The sequence below is a fragment of the Gouania willdenowi genome, chromosome 16 (genome assembly GCF_900634775.1).
Source record: "Gouania willdenowi chromosome 16, fGouWil2.1, whole genome shotgun sequence".
Lineage (NCBI taxonomy): Eukaryota > Metazoa > Chordata > Actinopteri > Blenniiformes > Gobiesocidae > Gouania > Gouania willdenowi.
In genome coordinates, this window is record NC_041059.1 from 40,199,356 (window position 1) to 40,218,816 (window position 19,461).

The 19,461-nt window shown below is 37.6% G+C and overlaps 1 protein-coding gene across 2 annotated transcripts in view; it reads left to right on the top strand.

The window, feature by feature from the left end:
* Positions 1-212: 212 nt before the first annotated feature.
* LOC114477793 (septin-7) overlaps positions 213-19,461 on the top strand; it is a 32,983-nt gene continuing 13,734 nt past the window's right edge. The window contains exons 1-5 of one of the 2 annotated variants that reach the window (XM_028470401.1): positions 213-367; positions 764-765; positions 8,474-8,576; positions 16,174-16,280; positions 19,322-19,422. In XM_028470401.1, the coding sequence (XP_028326202.1) occupies positions 364-367; positions 764-765; positions 8,474-8,576; positions 16,174-16,280; positions 19,322-19,422 (317 nt within the window). In that variant the 5' untranslated portion in view covers positions 213-363. The remainder of the gene's footprint in view (positions 368-763; positions 766-8,473; positions 8,577-16,173; positions 16,281-19,321; positions 19,423-19,461) is intronic. The other variant, XM_028470402.1, reaches the window with a different exon arrangement.

A 19,461-nucleotide genomic window follows, 5' to 3' on the forward strand; every position in this document is an offset into this window, starting at 1 on the left:
TGATTAATTTGTTATGGTGCTAAATCTGGTGTGCCCATCTTTTCAATCGTAAATAATGTAACCATAGATATATCTGCACTTTTGCCTTTAAATAAAATTGAAAAAAAAAAAACAGGAAGAAAAAACTCTGCGTCTCTGGTTTTCATCGCGAGAATTCGCTTCATTTCAAACCATACACCACTTATCGCGGCAGTGCAGTTATTCTGAGTTTTTGAATTCACGTAGTGTCTACGTAGATGTGTGTGCGTAGCGGCGCTGTGTGCGCTCAGCGCTACGTGTGAGATGTGACGTAGCTCAGCGTGAGGAGGAGGGAATGTCGGCGAGTCTATCATAGTTTCCAGCGGCGGCAGCGACTCAAACATTATGGGTGAGTGTGTTTCCTCCAGCTTCGGCTTGCCTAGTGTACGAAACCTCGCTGTGAAGTGAACATTGGATGTGTTTAACGGCATTAAACTGTTGGAATAGTTAGTCTGTGTAAAGCTTTTGTCGTTGTCCGAGCAACCAACGCCCAGTCCGTGTGAACTTCGGTGAGATGCTAACAGCTAACAGCTAGCTGCATAACGGGAGTGTCATTTCCTGTCTTTATCTTCTAAAAACCGTCGTGTTTTGTGCCTTAAACGACGTAATTTTTGCCGTGTCTACTTTAAATAAAATGTCCTGCTCGTTTTCTGATTTCAGTATTGCTTATAAAAGCGAGTTTAATGCGGTTAAATACCTCTGTTTAATGCTAACTTTTCAGATCAAATCAATTTTTACGTCTGAGCTGTTGTCATCGATTCTTTAGAAATGTGTTACATTTTTCCTGTTTTTATTTATATATATGCAAATTGATGACGGTAGATAGTTTTAACCTCTCCTGATCATCTTAATTTATTAATAACTACTAAGAAGCAATTTTGTTGAGGTTAATACGTATTTTTATTTAATGCTAACTCTTCAGTGTTGTTTGTCTACGAAATATGATATAATATAAAATGGGGTTTAAAGACCTTTAAATAAAAAAAATTTCAAAAACCTTAACACTTCAGTTCAGGGTTTAATGATAAATTCAATATCACATTTTTTACTGATTAATTTTGATAAACAGACGCAGACGAGGAGGAAAAAATGTGCAATTTTAAAGCAAAAAAATAAATAAAAATCCAAAATAAAAAGGTAATAAATGTAGACGAAGATTCAAATAAAATTGAAAGATGTGATTTTCGATCTAAAATCATAATAATGTGTAACTGTGATTTATTGGTCTCAGGTAATTTAATGTTGAAAGATGTACATTTGTGGGATAGATAAATGACTATTTGATCCCATCAAAAACAAACTATTTGCGTTGGTTTGAGCATCAATAGAGAACACACAGAGTAACCATCACAGTTAAACACATGTAAAGAGACTTCATTGACTCATAGCTCAGTGGAGTGGTGAAGTGCTGAAAGAAAGTCGCTCTTTTGGTGGAAATGGGATTGAAAACGGTGCGAGAAATGTGTTTGATTTATTGAGGTGAGGACAGACCTGAAGACGTGGTCAGGTTAGAGAGAAAGAGGACACGACTGTGTCTTAATCTGGATTAAAGTGGATCTGCCGTAGTTAATGTTTTGACTTCAGAGTAATAATCTCCAGACTCTGACCTTAAAGCAGGACACTTAATCACCACCATTACTCTTATTATTAACAATAAGGTTAAAGTAATACTCCTCAAGACCCACTGTTTCAAACTCGCTTTTCCATAACCCTAAGTTTATTTCTTTGATAATTTTTTTATTTATGTTTGTCTAATGTAAAGTGGCTTTGAATCCCCAAAAAAGCACCATATAAATTTGATGCATTAATATTACTATTATATAAGTAATACTAATAATAATAGATAATCTCACAGGGTTGTTGCAGAAGTCCACATTTATATCCAAACATCTGATGAAATAACAGATAATGATTGAAAAAAAAAAATTATATAATGTAAATATTATATGAATTATGTTTGGCTTCTAGTGTCCAGGGTTTTGGTCATTTTAAGTAGAGCCTGTACTTCCAAGCTGGATTTCCTCTTATCACACTAAAGGCTGGGATACACTGTACGTTCATACACGACACGTTGGGGTCTTTCTGCTCAGTGTATGTCTGCCTTAAGGCCGACTTTTGACTCGTGCAACTATTTTGTGGGATCGTGCGAGTCTCTGCTAGATCGTGTGTCTTACATCCTGTAGTATACATGGGGTCACGAGAAGTGATGAACACTTCACGATCAGCAATCGTAGGTCGTAAGGAAATCAAACATGTTATAAATCCAGTCGCTCCTCGTGAGGGTATTGCACAGTTGAAGCAGTGCCACGGATCGGCTTACCGTAAACTCTCACACTGCGCATGCACGAACACCGTAGGACTGCTGTAAAATTGACGCACTGTCATGTCCACGTCTGTCCATCCAACTCCTGTTCCATCACATCATCTTTTCTTTTTTAAAACACTTTTTGCTGAGATTTGCGAGCATCTCCCCACTTCTGGGTTTTTCTTCTTTGTCTGTTTTAATGGTGATGCTTCAGTGTTCTTCTTCTTCTTCTAATTTGTACGTTGCATTTCCGGAAACAAGACCCCGACGTGTCGTGTATGAACGTACAGTGTGAGCAGTCAGATCGTATCAGAGTGTCGGACCGTACAGTGTGAGAACATGAATCGTGAGCTGCACATATTCGGGCTCTGCGTCTGAGTCTCACAGTTTGAGCTGGAGCTGAGAACAACGATTATATAATCACACAGTGTGTCCTAGCCTTAACTTCCTGGATTTATTCGGTGTGTGCTGTACTACAAAACTGGCTAACTTCCATCTATAAGGGAGAATAAAGGGGAGAGATTTTTGGGGTCCATCCATAAAGTCAGTAAAATGATGGTCTATTGTTCTATGAATCTGTGATAACCACATTTATTTATTCATCTGAATAATATCCACTGTTATCCAGGAACGTTTATTATTATTATTATAGTCATCTTAACGATGGAAATCCTGGTTTTAATCACTAATAAAAATGGGTTCAAAGTGACCAAAAATGGTGGAAAAGGTGGTGAAATTGGATTTTAAAAACCACAAAAATTAGTGAAAATTTGTAAATTAGAGTTGACAAAAACAGACAGAAAAAGTGGTAAAAAGGGTTCAAAGTGTCAATATTTGAATAATTAATTTAAACTGGCAAATAATGGGAATGACAAATCATGAATGTGGTTAAATTGGAAAAATAATCATGAAATATGGTGAAAAGAGGTTAAACTTGACAACAATGAGTCAATATATGTGACGTTAGGTGTAAAAGTGGTAGAAAGGGTTTACAAGTGCTGAACATGTTTGGAAAGTGGAAAAAATGTGCTGAAAAGTTATTTGAATGTGATGTAGAAGTGTCAGAAATGGGAGAAATGTAGCAAAAATGCATTAAAATGAGCAAAAATATGACAAGAAAAAATTATGAAAATAGGTTAAAATATGGTGAGTTTGGTGTAGTTTTAGAAAAATGAGCAAAAATGGGTTTAAATTGTACAAAAAAGTTTAATATTATCTAGGCCTGATCCCATGGTTGAGAACCCCTACTGTAGGAAAGTTATATATTTATAGATAGTTGAAGTCCACAGTTTCGCTGCGATTGGTCTGGTGCTGCTAACTCCGCCCCCTGTCACAGGAGTGTGCACGTAGCCAGGCTGGAATCACCTGGGTTAGTCAACATGTTTATATCCTGCTTCATAGTACAGAGGATGTATGGTTAGGTGAAGCGAACGCACATATCGGGATATAGTGATCCAGTTTTATAGTACAGGCCCTAAGTGTTGGTTTGTTATACTTCCACTATTCCACCGTTATAGGGCGCATTCATACGTGCACACGTTAACGTTAACTTTTATTACGGGCCCTGATTTTTCTTTTCAAATGATCCAAAGATCTGATTCCAGATGAACTCGTGTTACTTTGGATATTAGAAGCTGAAAATGACAGAAACATAAGGACGAGCTATAATTAACACATATCCCTCTCACTAAATTGTACATATCTCAAAAAGTATTCATCTAATCAAACTAAAAATGTACAGTGTGTCTATTTAATAATTAAGAAACAATTGGTTAAAATTTTTAATTGAAATCACCCAGTGAAGACGTGTGGGCAGAAATCTTAGAAATATGAATGTTTTCTGGCATTAAAGGAGCAACAGTCACCGTCAGTGTGTCCAACATGTGGTTCCATTTGCTCACATGGTCAATGAGTGATTTTATAATGGCCTCATATTGATTCCCTCTTTGTTTGTTTGCTCTTTGTCTCACTGTGACCTCCATAATGACGCCGTTTCTGCACATCTGGACCCACACGTAACAGCTGTAAGTACATCCATCATTTTTTCTCTTTCTAACACTTTGAAGCATTTCCAAATCACTATGAACTGATGCTCTCTGTGTGAGGATGGACATGTTGCCCGTAGGAAGTATGTACTACGATAGAAAAGTGGGAGGTTCAGTAGCTTTTTTTATGATGGATGATAAATGAGGTTGTGTTTGAAGGTGGGACAACAGGGACATTTAGGTTTGTTTTGAAATGTGTAGAGTGATAACTATTGTGTTTTCATATATTTAAATGAATAAACTGTGAAAAAGCAATTCACCAGCATGAAGTTATGCCTGAAGAAATGTTTACATGGGAGCTTTATTTCAGAATAAAAGTTAAATGCTCTTTAAACTGACCTTGTAAACACTTCATTCTCGGAATCGACCCATATGGAATTTTTAGAGCCAATGGCGATAAAAAGATTTTTTCCATCAGCCTTAGTCGATGACCGATAAGGATTGTTCATTGTCTTGAGCCGATATTTGGAGTCGATACTACTTTAGCTCTTCAATTTACATCATAAAAATTACACAATGATGATAACAAATAATGCGAGTCTCAATTTTTTAAAAAAGGAACATTTATTGAAATGAACAAAGGTGAGGTAGAACGACATCAAGTAATAAATATTTAACAAATATTAAAAACAGGTGATAATATTTCTGCTGTCTGTAAATAATGCGGATCAGCGAATGCAGCAGCCCGCATCGGCCGATGCAAATTTAATTGTGAATTAAACACACACACACGGTTCTCCTAAAGCGAGCAAAAAGTGAAGCCACAGCGGAGAGTTGGCGCTCCGCCGGCCGGGACGCCACGGGGCAGCCGTGTAGCACCGTTCCTCGAGTTTAAGTCTGCTATCCTGACACAGAGCCTCTCCAGCGATTGGCTCTGGTGCACACGTGGCTCTAGTGGCTTTGCTCCAGTGGACAATTTTATGAAATAATTCATCAACGGTATTACTGCAGTCCAAACAAATCCGACGTTGCACACCTTTCAACCAAAAAGCAGCCATGTTGAAAGTCTCAGCTCTGTCTGTCCCTAAACCACAGATATATTTGAGCCACACACACACATAGACGTTCCTTGTTTTCATAGAGATTTCTATTTTTTTTACTCATTTTGTGTATTTTTGTGGTTGTTTAGTTTGTTTTTGTAGTTATTTTGTGTTTCTTTTCTGTTATTTTAGTTTAGATTGTTTTTGTGTATTTTTTTGTTACCTGTTTGTTTTTTATACTCATTTTGTGTTAGTTGTAGTTGTTTTGTGTGTTTTTGGAGTCATTGTGTGTGTATTGTTCTGTTATTTTGTGATTTTTATTATCATTTTGTGTGTTTTTTCTGTTTTTATGTGTGTTATGAGTCATTTTTGTCTTTTTTGTTGTCATGTGTTTTTGGAGTCATTCTTGTGTATTCTTGTTGTCAATTTGTATATTGTCTGGTATTTGTGTATTTCTATTTTTATACTTATTGTGTGTATTTTTGTGGTTGTTTTGGTTTATTTTATGATGATATGGAGAGATGCTCATAGTGCAGCCATGTGTTGGATCAGAGATTCTGAACTCCTGTGTGTTGTAGGAAAAAATAATCTTGTGCTTTAGCTAAAAAACAACTACGGTAATTTAGGTCAATTGAATTTTTTTAACAGTTTATTTTTTTGAGCCTTTGGATAAAATGCAAATTTAGATTTTTGATTGGTGTAAATGTGAGTAAAAACAGAACTTTTTCCATTCTACGAACCTTTACGTCCTAGACATAGAGGTTTAACAAATTCGATTATTTCAAAACAATATGGCCACGTCAACGTAATTCTAACTTGATTTCCTGTGAGTGATTATTTTATTGCCGTGCATTTACAAAGTGTCGCTGATCACGAGCAGATAGTGAGTTTCAAATCTGGTGTAATTCCTGTCGCATCTCTTTAACCCGCAGAAACCACAGATACAAAGAAGTGACAGCTTTGCTTTAGCCTGAGCCAACTGTGTTCCTCATGTGTTTATAACCAGTTTAACACAGAACACACCATCAGATCAACATTAGGGAGCTATCATTGGTATCCAGCTTTGATTATTTGACAAAATATGACCATTATATAACATTTCTCCAAATAATCTTTGCCATTTCATGTAAAATGTGAACTTTATGACTTAAAGTTCCAGTATTATGCTACTTTGATGCGTCTTCATTTGTTCTAAGAACTCCAACAACATAGTGTTTGAGGTTTATTTTCCCAAACTCGCCTGTTTCTGGAGTTCTAGCCTCAGAGCGCTCCTAAAAACAGTCTGTTTTGCGGCGTTCATGCGTATACATGAGTAGGTGTGAACACACGCTGCTTCAACATGTATGTTTATCTCAGCAGCAGTAAACAGGGGGACTGCGGGTCCTTAAAAAGTCTTAAATATTCTTTTACAAATTAAATCTTCTTAAATTCAGATCAGATAGGTCTTAAACTTGCTTTAGTCACGTCATCACGAGAATTACTGGTGAGCACGGACCTAACGCTCTCCTTATCCCATTCCATCTCGCCCTGTCATTTAGATCACATGATGCAATAAGGCTACGTTCACACTGCAAACCTTACTGTTACTCATTAGCGTTTAAAATGTGACCCAATCTGACTTGCCTGCGCATTGTCACGTTTGTGCAGCGGAGTCGTAGAATGAATGATCAGGTCCAGAGGACGACGAGGAGAAAGAAAAAGACAGACAGATATTTTGTTTTGGATTTTTGTGGTGTTGATTCGCTTTTAAACACAAACTATTTATGATATGAACCTTATTCAAGCTTTGACCCAAACCTGACAAAGCTAAAGTGAAACCTACAGGTCTGACAGACATTAGGTCATTATATCAGAGCCTGACCTGAAACCCACAATTAAAACCTGATTTTTCCTCATACAAATGACATATTTACATTTGTTTTAGTGGTAAGCCTGCTTTTATTAATGAACAACTGTTAATGTCAACATCAGATCAGTGCACGGGGAAACAAACGCACGTCAAACACACACAGGTGCACAGTGCACACCTGAGACAGTGGATCTATTTACATAATCCACGTATCAAATGTAAGGATAATCCATGTTCTTGTGCAGAAAAAGGATAAATTCCACAGTGGATGCTTCATGCCTGCTGCCTCTTTGCTAGCTAACATGGTATTTTTAGGTTGCGCCAAATGGGAAAATGCCAATTTATTGACAAGTGGCTTGAAAACCCAGTCTAGTTCTTTACATTTTCTTAGAAGGCCTTTGGTTTGCTCAAAGGTTCCAGTCAATTTTGATTACTGGGTTGTCCACTGATATTAGATGTTGTGAGAATTGTGTTAGAATAAATATCATTTAGGACAATGTTGATATTTTTGTTCTCTTTCCACATTAATAAACACATTTGAAGAATGTTCTTGAACAACTGATTATTTTCATTTTTCTATATTGTACATTATTAACTGACATCAATGCCTTTAATTGTAAAATAATATATTTTCCCTTTGGTCTGTGTTTGCATCATAAGTTAGGTTTTAATTTTATTAAAGGTGGTCTTAAAAAGTCTTAAATATAACTTCTTCCTATCTGTCATCACCCTGAGTAAATCATTAACAGTCACTTCCTTCTCCTCACTCATCTGAGGAATAGTCCATTTAAGACGATAGTCCATTGTTTTGTACGACCGCTGCGTCGCATTGGTCGGTTTATCTATATACTGAAGGTATAGATATTAACTGTAATATCAAGCTGCCGTTGCTATGTTCGTTTTACCTGTGAGGTAGTTTAAGAGGGAGGAGCTCACATTCATATAGGGTAGGAGGAGCCAAGATTGTCGGGAAGAGGATTTTTCACCATATGACATCACAACCCGAGAAAAATCCAACTGACCCGTTTGGTGCTGACTTTTTACCAAATGTAGAATAAGAAGGGAGGAGGAAACAGAACTTTATCATCCTTGTCCCTCTGAATCAGGCTAAAGGGATCTATATCACTGTAGCTAAACCATTAGAAAGTTGATTTTTCATATCACTTCCCCTTTAATGTGGGCCGTACCAAACAGGAAGGTGCTCACTTGCATTTGTGTAAAAAAGATCAGCTGATGGAGGCTTTGATGGTTGAATTTAGCTTCTCGTGTCCCGCAGCAACAGAAGAACCTGGAAGGATACGTGGGCTTTGCCAGCCTCCCCAACCAAGTGTACAGGAAGTCAGTGAAGAGGGGCTTTGAGTTCACGCTGATGGTCGTTGGTAAGAGAACACACTCATTGTTTATGGTTTATGGGACAGGGAGGGTGTGTGTACAGAACATATTTACAACAACAACAAGAATTCTGCCTGAGAACCGTTTAATTAGTAATACATTCATATTTTTGATTACAGTAAAACATCCACTCCTTAAATTTTCCTTCAAACTGAATAATGTAAATCTAATGTATTACAATTAAAAGGACATGTTTGTTTCAAATAAAACACTTAAAATAATTAAACAATTTTAAGGTTGTATCAATGATGTATGGATGTCACAATCATTTTAGTTCAGGGGCCAAATACAGACCAGTTTGATCTCAAGTGGGCCACAGATTTTAGGTTGGAAAACAAAAAATTTCAACAATATGCCATACTTTGCACTTCACGTTTAAATGATATGAAAAGTACGTAGAGCACCAACAATATCCAAGCAATGAATTACGTATAACCTCAATTTACTTGATTTTGTCATACATTTTTATTTATTTTGGGGAACATTTGTGGAAGAATTAGAGAAAAATAGCAGGATTTTGGAACAATTGAGAATTCTTTCAAAAATTTGTTTTTAAAAATGACTGTTGTAAACGTGATAAAAACATATTAGCCCTTTGCAAATATTGTAAAGTTTCATTGAATTTCTGTATTTTGAGGGACTGTGATATCTACGATCTAATGAGTTGATCATTTACATTTTACACATTGATTCTTATTGTTTTCTTGGCCCTTGAAAAATAGTGATTAGAAATACCTGATCACTTTTCCTTATTTCGACTTTAAAAATCAATCCAAAAATTGATGAATGGGTCATTTTAGCAGAAATGAGAAAGTGATGATATGTTTCCATCTGTGTGCTCTTTCCATATTTGAACCAATGCTTTAACAGACACATCATGAGAGCACGTGTTGATCAACGTCAGACTAAACAGCATTTGAAGCTAGCAATCAAGCTAATGCTAATGCTAGTGGGAGCAAAGAGCCACTGTTAGCACTAACCTGTGACATGTTCATTACACGTTACACATGCTGCACTTTATTTATTTCTGTAGAATGTTTGACTTTTACGAGTTTTTACCCTGTAGCTGTTTGAGTTATTTTTAGATTAATATTATTTTTACATTTAAATATCCATTGAGCTGCTGCATTTAGACATTTATTGTTGCACTACAAGGAAACTTAAAACTCAGGACACTTTATTGGTTGTGAAAGATGTTTTGTAGATTATTTTTTATTATCTGCATCAACCCTTGTGAGTTTCTTCATTTGTAAAAAAAAAACTAAATACTGCTGTGGACTTTATGTTTTGTTAAACAGGTCTGCAGTGGAATCTGTTGTTTGTTTTTATGTGAAATGTGAAAAATTAAAGACTAAAGGGCAATGTTGTAAGGCTGGGCAATATATCGAGTTTTTCATAAATATCGATCTATTTATCTAGGAGAGATAGCATAGGACTATATCGTAATATCGATATAATTCACGTAGAGCCGCCAGTTTGCCTTTTTCTCCTCAATCGGCCCCTCTCAACCCTGCCCCGCCTCTCTCTCGCTCTGTTCCTCTGATCGCAGCTGAAACAAACGCTGAAAGCTTCAATGACTTATGAAAGTGCAGCGACATTACCAAAGCAGTAGCCTACCATAATGCTAAGGACATGGTCCCCATATAACAAAGTGCGTGCGTGCGCATTATAAACACAACTCATAACAAGTGGTTACCGTCACACTACATGTTTTTTGTAAACAGGGAGAGATCAATCACTGCTTATATGTCGTTTCAGACGGGACGGTAACAGAAAAGTAACATGCGCTCAGTACAGAACAGGAAATAAACGGGTCTGACTGGACTCTGACATCACGTTACCATGGCTCCCTTAAAGGGACAGTCCTCAGAAGGCCATCATTACAGCGCGTTAGTTATTCTTCAGCGCCGCCATCTTTGTTTTGGTCAGACTATGCATCGGCGCACATATTTTGCGTTGACGTCATCGATTACGTCAACGCATTGTCCCTGCCCTACTTACATTTATTTAAAATACTGCCGTTAGTTATTACGTCACTAAAAAAATCTGCTGTAAAAACGACTAGCGCGTTAGCAGTCGACGAGAATGCTGTGGACATTAGTTAAACGTTTACATGCTGATGTTCTAATCACAAACATCCCACCGTATACACATACCTCATAACGGTGTCTGTTTCATTTTTGTGGCGTCATAACTTGCAGATTTGAGTTTAGAATTGCTCGTGTTGCTTTCGGTGAAAAACCTTTGTATGTATGCTTAATGTGATGTAGTTTGGAACTGAGCCATGTCAGGCTCAGTTCCAAGGGGGCGGGGCTCACTGCGGTTTGTTCATGGCAGAACTTTGTGGTTAGGGTCAATTTATTGGTTTGAATTTTTTCAAATTATTGTGCATCCCTTATTAATTACTACGTATTCATAATTTCTCGTAGTCGTAATGCATTAAATAATTTTCCTAATTTGACAACCACTATCAGGTTTCACCTGTTAAAGTGTGTGAACTGGCCCTGGTTCTGCAGGACTTGATAACAAATGTTCAACATGTTCATTAACAGCAGTTTGCATTAGCTTTAGTCACAAATATTGAAAATAGTGTATGAAAATGGTCAGTTTGCTCTGAGGTTTCAGAAACTTTTAAAGAAGAGATTAAGGAAAAAATGTTTCATTGGAATAATTGTATGAACTTTATGGCGACTGACCAACATGGTGGCCTTACTTTCCCATCAGAGTCAGACATTCCTTTAAACTCTGCAGAGCACTGCTTGATTCCATGTTTGGAGGAAAAAATGTGCACAGGGGTCAGAACGGTTTATTGTGGGAACCACTGGGTTTGTTCATCTTCAGCTACAGTACAGGCCCTGAACGTGTGCACTGAGCATGTGGAGATTAATCAATACTGAATAGTATCTAGATACAAACGTGCACGATGTGAGTTTATTGATCCATTTATTATGCATCGGTACAATTTACGGGTGAAATCCAGATGCATCAGTCACTTCGTGCCTGCATCAGTAAAATCTATGGTTGCATCGATTTTTTTTCATCCATCCTTTTTCTGACCCGCTTGTTCCTGTTTTCAGGGTCGCAGGTTGGTTTTTATGCTGTATTTCATTCTATCCTGTTTTTCTGAGACACATTGAATGCACCACGTGCTGTGTGTTTGGTTTTGAACACGGAAGCCAGTGTCATGTACTGAGTGCACATCGTACTGAGATTATACTGTATATGCTATTACCGGAAAAATAATTAGTGAGGATGCAGAGCAGCCTTTAATCATTTTTGTTTTCAAAGTGAACGGACACGTGTTTTATTTGTTTATTGGATTAGTTTAGGGTTTTAATCTCAGTATGGAGGTAAACTCAGTACGTGACACCGGGAAGCACGTTGGTACCACAACACAGAGGTCCAGAGCAGCAGCAGCAGCTATAGATTTATAACGCAGCTAAAAACTTCAAATCAGTTGTAGAAAGTTGGTAAACTTGACCAGACGTAGGTGTTTTGTAAAGAATCCCGTCCTGATAAACACAAATTGAGGGGCTCACTCTATCGACCATGCTATTGACACGGTGCCCCTGCTCCCTCCGCCCCCAGCCCCCACCTCAAGGGAGATTGGAATCACAGTTCCAGCAAAACTGGTGAGAAAGGTACCTCCAGTAAGTTTTGTCCAAGGCGGCACTCTGGCAGCTCCCTCTACCCGTGATAAACACATAACTGACCCCAGATCTGTTTTCAAAGGTGTATTTTATTTCCTTTTATTTTATTCTTTGTCTTATGGACATTAAACATGACTCAGTGAGGGTCTGTTTACAGCAGCTGTGACTGTTAAATAAGCATGTTTTAAATGTGAGGAACCAGTTCCTGTTCCTGATGTTGAATCTGGTTCTAGATCCCAATCCTACAGGTGAAAAGGCCTGTTTTTTTGTTGTGTTTTTAAGAAGCCAAAAACAAGTTGCATAAAGTGATGCATATTTCTAGTAGAGATTAGAAGGAAAATGTGCACTTGTTAAGTTTGCTTCTTATAAGGAAATCAATAAATCCTCTGCCTCTATTACCACTGAATCGCAGCTAATCATTTACCATTTACATTTTTGGTATAATTTCTTTGCATCATGTTGAATTGCATCATACAAAATCGCATCGGATCACATTGTGTAGAATTGAATCGCCATCAAATCATATCGATTCGGGAACAGGGATGAATCATATCGCTAGGGAATTTAATATATCGCTAATGTATCGTATTACTGGTAGTGTATCGAGATGCGTATCAAATCATTGTCAGTGATAGAGATTCACATGCTTAGTGTGCAGCACAGATTAGAGGGTAGTTCAATTAGTGCGTTCAGGAAGTCCCAGCTGAACATCAACATCCTGCTAGTGTAATGATCCAGTCAACGGTTAAAACTCCCTGTCTTCTTCCTCCGTCATTGCATTGGTGCTAGGTTGACCGTGCTCGGTTGATCGTGTTAGTTTGACCGTGTTAGTTTGACCGTGTTAGTTTGACCGTGTTAGGTTGATTGTGCTAGGTTGACCATGTTAGTTTGACCGTGTTAGGTTGATTGTGCTAGGTTGACCATGTTAGTTTGACCGTGTTAGTTTGACCGTGCTAGGTTGACCGTGTTAGGTTGATTGTGCTAGGTTGACCATGTTAGTTTAACCATGTTAGTTTGACCGTGCTAGGTTGACCGTGCTAGGTTGACCGTGTTAGTTTGACCGTGCTAGGTTGACCGTGCTAGGTTGACCGTGTTAGTTTGACCGTGCTAGGTTGACCGTGCTAGGTTGACCGTGTTAGTTTGACCGTGTTAGTTTGACCGTGTTAGTTTGACCGTGTTAGGTTGACCGTGCTAGGTTGACCGTGCTCGGTTAACCGTGCTAGGTTGACCGTGCTAGGTTGACCGTGCTCGGTTAACCGTGCTAGGTTGACCGTGCTAGGTTGACCGTGTTAGTTTGACCGTGTTAGGTTGATTGTGCTAGGTTGACCATGTTAGTTTGACCATGTTAGTTTGACCGTGCTAGGTTGACCATGTTAGTTTAACCATGTTAGTTTGACCGTGCTAGGTTGACCATGTTAGGTTGACCGTGCTAAGCTAACTGTGCTCCAGGTGACTGTTGTTGTTAACCTGTGTAGCAGACGCAGGCACACATGACCTGGTGGGCGTGGCCTGTCAGTCATCTCACAGCAGAAGGGGACAGTGGGTGACTTTAAGAGCTTTGTAGAAGTGGAACAGATGGGTTTAATATGCAAGGATCAGCTGATCACCTAGAATCAGAGAACTCAGCCCAAATCGATCAGCACTACTCTTCTGTTCTATTGATAATAGTATTCATGTGTTGATGGTCGATGACATGTTTCTCTGTCTGCTGTCGTTTGGTAGGAGAGGCTAAAATTAGCTCCACCCTTTGCACTGCTGCAACACAAACTGTTGATTTAAGGCATCTTAAGTGTAGGGGTGGGCGATATGGGAAAAATATCATATCACGATTTTTTCTTTGTGAAATCAGGATCACGATTTTTTTCATTCAAATCATTTAGACTATTTTAAAGTTATTTACCAATAAAACAAACCAAATCACCTACTTAAAATCATTGCCCTAAATGGAAAAAAGGAATAAAAGATCATTTAGGACAAGGTAATAATCGTTTTTTTTAATTGTATGTAAACAATTCATCAAACTGGTTCCAAATACAATTAACATCAAACAAAAAGTCTGACATGTTCTTATAGTCATAGTCTATTTACTTTGTTTAACTAAAGTAGTGTACCATTAGCATTAGCAACACTTGCTACATAACTAGGCATCATATCAGTCTAGTGATTTGTAACACAATCATATTAATAAAATCCTACTTTAAGCAGTTTGAACGTCTCATTTCATGCAGTTTAGACAATCATATCATTTACAAGATAAAACGTTACTGCTTTGGTTACATTAGTCCTGGGTGATATGGACCATTATTCATATCTATATATTATTCCTCAAAATGGCAATAGGTGATATAAACTCCATTTACTTCTGCCCCGTTTAAGTGCTTAATTAATCTTAATGTATGTTATGCTGACTAGCAAATGGTGTGATTTGACAGAGAAAAAAACATTGGATGTTCTGTGTCTGGATGACAGACATATGACAGACACGGCACCACAAGGGTTAAAATGTGAACTACAGACGGTTCTACGATCTCCGTGATTTGGGAGATCATCGTCATGTTGAAATCCTTAATGATCTAATATTGTCAGATCGCACACCCTTACTTAGGTGTGTTTGTAATATTTTCTTACTTGATGTAGTGAGAAATGTTTGATTCCGTATTGTCGTTGTATAAGAATGTGCTCATAGAATGTTCCTAATATGTCTTATTATGGATGGAAACAATGATTAATGCTATCCTCACAGCCCTGGTAGTGAATCTGAGCATTGTGGACATTAAAGGGATCCATGTGTAGCGCTGGGTGTTTGGACACACGTTTGGCAGCATTGAGCCGCCCACGTACACAACAATGCGTCACCAGGGTGGTGTGAAACATTCCTGCTCAGTTCTTCCTCCAACAAGTCGAGCTCCAGTGCTGTTGTAAAAACATTCATTCATTCATTCATTCAGCCTGTTTATACCTGTATCACCTGTTCAGTTACTGTAGCAATAGATCACTTACACACTACATGTTGGACTCTTTGATTGGTTTGAAGCTGTTTCTCTGTGTTGCTTTTGTAATTTAGTAATAATAATTATAATAATAATAGGTTTGCTTTGTCTCACTGGAGAAAAGGTCGCTTGCCACAAAATTGGCTATTGCTGTAATTGGCGCTATATAAATAGCAAGTCTTTTTGTGTGTTTTCCTGTCATTTTCTCTTGTTTTAAGTCATTTTTGCGTGTTTTCTTTTTGTGTATGTTGGTATTTTCTTGTGGTTTGGGAATCATTGTGTGCATTTTAGTTGTCTTTTGTGTGTGTGGGTTTTTTTTTGTTCTTTTGTGTGTTTTTGTTTAACCTTTGTGTGTATTCTGCCAAAATGCTAACAAAATTACACAAAGAATATAACAAACAAACAATGACTCGAAAAACACAAAAAAAATCAACAAAAAATTGCTATATTGACAATAAAATAGACAAAATTAATTCAAAACCGTCATAAAACTCAAAAACACCAACCACACAAAAGTCTTTGTTGTTTCCTGTACTAACGCTCTGATTGGTCATTATTCTAAATGTTGATCATGTGACTTGGTCTGTATCTGACATGTGCAGTGACATTAAAGTTGAATGTGATCTAAAGCTAAAGTACAGGTCCCACACATTCCCATTCCTCGCTCATTGAACATGCACAAAAACAACTGTGTGTGTGTGTGTGTGTGTGTGTGTGTGTGTGTGTGTGTGTGTGTGTGTGTGTGTGTGTGTGTGTGTGTGTGTGTGTGTGTGTGTGTGTGTGTGTGTGTTTAAATGCTACCAGAATGGATTCATGTGTTGGGTAAATGTCAGCGGCGTGCTCAGACCCACACGCAGCAGCCGCCATGCACACACACACACACACACACACGCTGCAGCAGCACCAGTGACCATCATGTGTGTCTGTGTGTGTGTTTTGTGTAGGAGAATCTGGGCTGGGGAAATCCACGCTGATCAACTCTCTGTTCCTCACTGACCTCTACTCAGCAGAATATCCAGGGCCTTCACATCGAATTAAAAAGACGGTTCAGGTACATTTCAACACAAATACAACAATTTCAACCTGCTGGAAACAATGGCTTTCTTTCTTTTTTAATGTCCAGTAAAGGCATCGTGTATGGCAGGGGTTCTCAACCCTGGAGTCGGGAATTAAACAATTTGAGCCCATTTTTGCTTATTTTTTTTTTTGCAACTACACCAAACTTTCCATATTTTCATCACTTTTTTGCTCCTTTCAATGTATTTTTGCTAAATTACTCCCATTTCTGACATTTCTTTATCAGTTTTCAATGTCTTTTTTTGCACATTGTTTTCTACTATCCAGACATGATTAAGATGAGATTAAGATTAAATTGGGGCTTTCACCTTTATTGGTCATATTCTGTATTTTCTTACAGATATGAAATTTGTCCTCTGCATTTAAGCCATCCCTGAGGAGCAGTAACTGAGTAAACTAATTGTTCCTACTTTTTTCTGCCTATCTTATGCCAATATTGGCACTTTGAAACATTTTTACCACTTTTTCTGTCTGTTTTCATTTCACTCTAAACCAACTTTTAACCAATTTCTGTAGTTTTTAAAATCCCATTTCACCACCTTTTCCACTATTTTTGGTGACTTTTAATTCATTTTATTAGTGATCAAAACCATGATTTCCATCTTTAAGATGACTATAATAATAATAAACGTTCCTGGATAACAGTGGATATTATTCAGATGAATAAATAAATGTGGTTATCACAGATTCATAGAACAATAGACCATCATTTTACTGACTTTATGGATGGACCCCAAAAATCTCTCCTTTATTCTTTCTGTAATTTCTTGTTTCTTTTCTAGATGAGGAGGACAGTGATTGGTTGACTCCATGTTTGTTCTGATTTGTTCCCGGTATTCCCACTATGATCACCTCACTGCACCACATGTACAGTTTGATCTGGATTCACATTTCTGTGTCAACTTCATCACTGAGACATTTGAACAATCCTGTTTTAAAACCGGCTTTAATCAACTAACCACAGTCTGATTCTGCTTTGTTCTCCCAGGCCACACCGCCCTGGTGTGTGTGTGTGTGTGTGTGTGTGTGTGTGTGTGTGTGTGTGTGTGTGTGTGTGTGTGTGTGTGTGTGTGTGGTGATGTTGGTGTGTGTGGTGTTGGTGTGTGTGTGTGTGTGTGTGTGTGTGTGTGTGTGTGTGTGTGTGTGTGTGTGTGTGTGTGTGTGTGTGTGTGTGTGTGTGTGTGTGTGTGGGTCCTGACTGACAGCATTTCTGTCTGGTTGTTCTGCGTATTTACCTGACAGCAACATATTAAACCCTTTTAAACAGAGCACAGATCAGACACTTCTATCACAGCAGGGCCACAAACAAGTGATTGTTTCTGAGCCATAACTGTCAAGTTTCCCGTTTTGGCCGTGAAACTCCCATATTTTATTCCTCTTTCCCGTCATCTTCCCGGATTATTATTTTCCCGTAAATATCCCGTATTTTAATGTAATAATTAAAAGATTTCTTACTAAACTGAACGCTGTCACTAGCCTCGCGAGAACTCAAACCTGAAACGGCCTGAGTGACAGTTCTCATGAGATTAGTGCTGACATCAGCAACAAACCCAGAAACAACTCAGAACAGAGATGATGAATGAAGACGTTCTGGTGATAAAAACTAAGAACTGGTGTAAATATGTTATAAAATATAACATAGAGTTTATCTTCATAAAGACCATCAGGATGTGACACAGTTACACGTTCTGTTAGATTAATAACTGATATTATAACGTCTACCACAGCAGAAGGAACCACGTAAGTCACCATGAAAAATCATCCAATCACAAGCTCCACAAATATACACTGTTTATAAAGTGTTAAATAATGTAAAGTCTGTAATAAATGTGTTTAATAAGTCATTAGTGAATACCAGAGAACCACATGAGTGAGTATGAGAAATTATAATATAAATATAATATATAATAAAATGTTAATGTCTAACTTAAAGACAAACAATGTGAAATTAACAGTAAATATACAACGTGTTGATTTGTTTATAAACTGTAAGTTTATTAAATAAACACATGTGCTTCATAAACACATTTATGTTTTTATTTAGGCTGTTTTATAATTTAGGAATTAGGGCTGGACGATATATCGAGATTCAAGATGTATCGAGTTTTATATTTTGGTGATATAGAAAACTATAATATTTCATATATTTATTATAGCTTATTATGAATCAAAATACTAGTTTTAAGAGTCACTGCTTTTACTTCTCAGAGCAACATGTAAAGCTCAGTTAGATGATTAATGAGTTCACATATTGATCAGCTGTTAATAAAGGTCAACCTACCAGATTCTAATCACATAATTGTATTTAGTAAATGGTTGACAAGTGGGTATTTATGATTTCTTATACACCTATTTTAAACTATAAGGGATACTGGAGCTTAGTTGGGCGGGTAGGACGACTCGTATTGGAAAATTTCCCTTATTTTCAAATTGAAAACTTGACTGGTATGTTCTGATCTGAGAGTCACATGATCAACATTCATGTCAGCATTAGAATAACAACCAACCAGAGCATTAACCCAGGGAAAAATAAAGGTTTTTGTCATTTTGTCCATACTTTCCTCTCATTTTCATTGTGTAGTTTGTTGTCCTTTTGTGTAATTTTGTCATCTCGTGTGTTTTTTGGGTCATATTGTGCATCTTTCTTGTCTTTTTCTCTGTTTTTAAATCATTTTGTGTGTTTTTAGTCACATTATGCGTATTTTATCCGTTTGTGTGTATTTTTCTGTCATTCTGTGTGTTTATATGTTGTCCATATGTGTGTATTCTGCCATTTCTTGTGTTTTTTTAGTCATTTTGTACTTTTTTGTCTTTTTATATTTTCCCTTCATTTTGTATACAAAGAAAAGCAACACATTGTTGGTATTTTTGTGTTTTTGAAGTGGTTTTGTGTGTTTACTTTCGGGGCGGCACAAAATGAGCCCAATGGCCACATATGGACTCTGAGCCGCCAGCTGCCCACGTCTGAAATAGACAGTTCTCACCTTGTTCCCGTCCCTCTCTGTCCCACCCCAGGTGGAGCAGTCTAAGGTCTTAGTGAAGGAAGGAGGCGTCCATCTGCTGCTGACAATAGTCGACACCCCCGGCTTTGGAGATGCCGTCGATAACAGCAACTGGTGAGGACGAGCCCCTGGAAACGGCCCTGTTATGTTCAC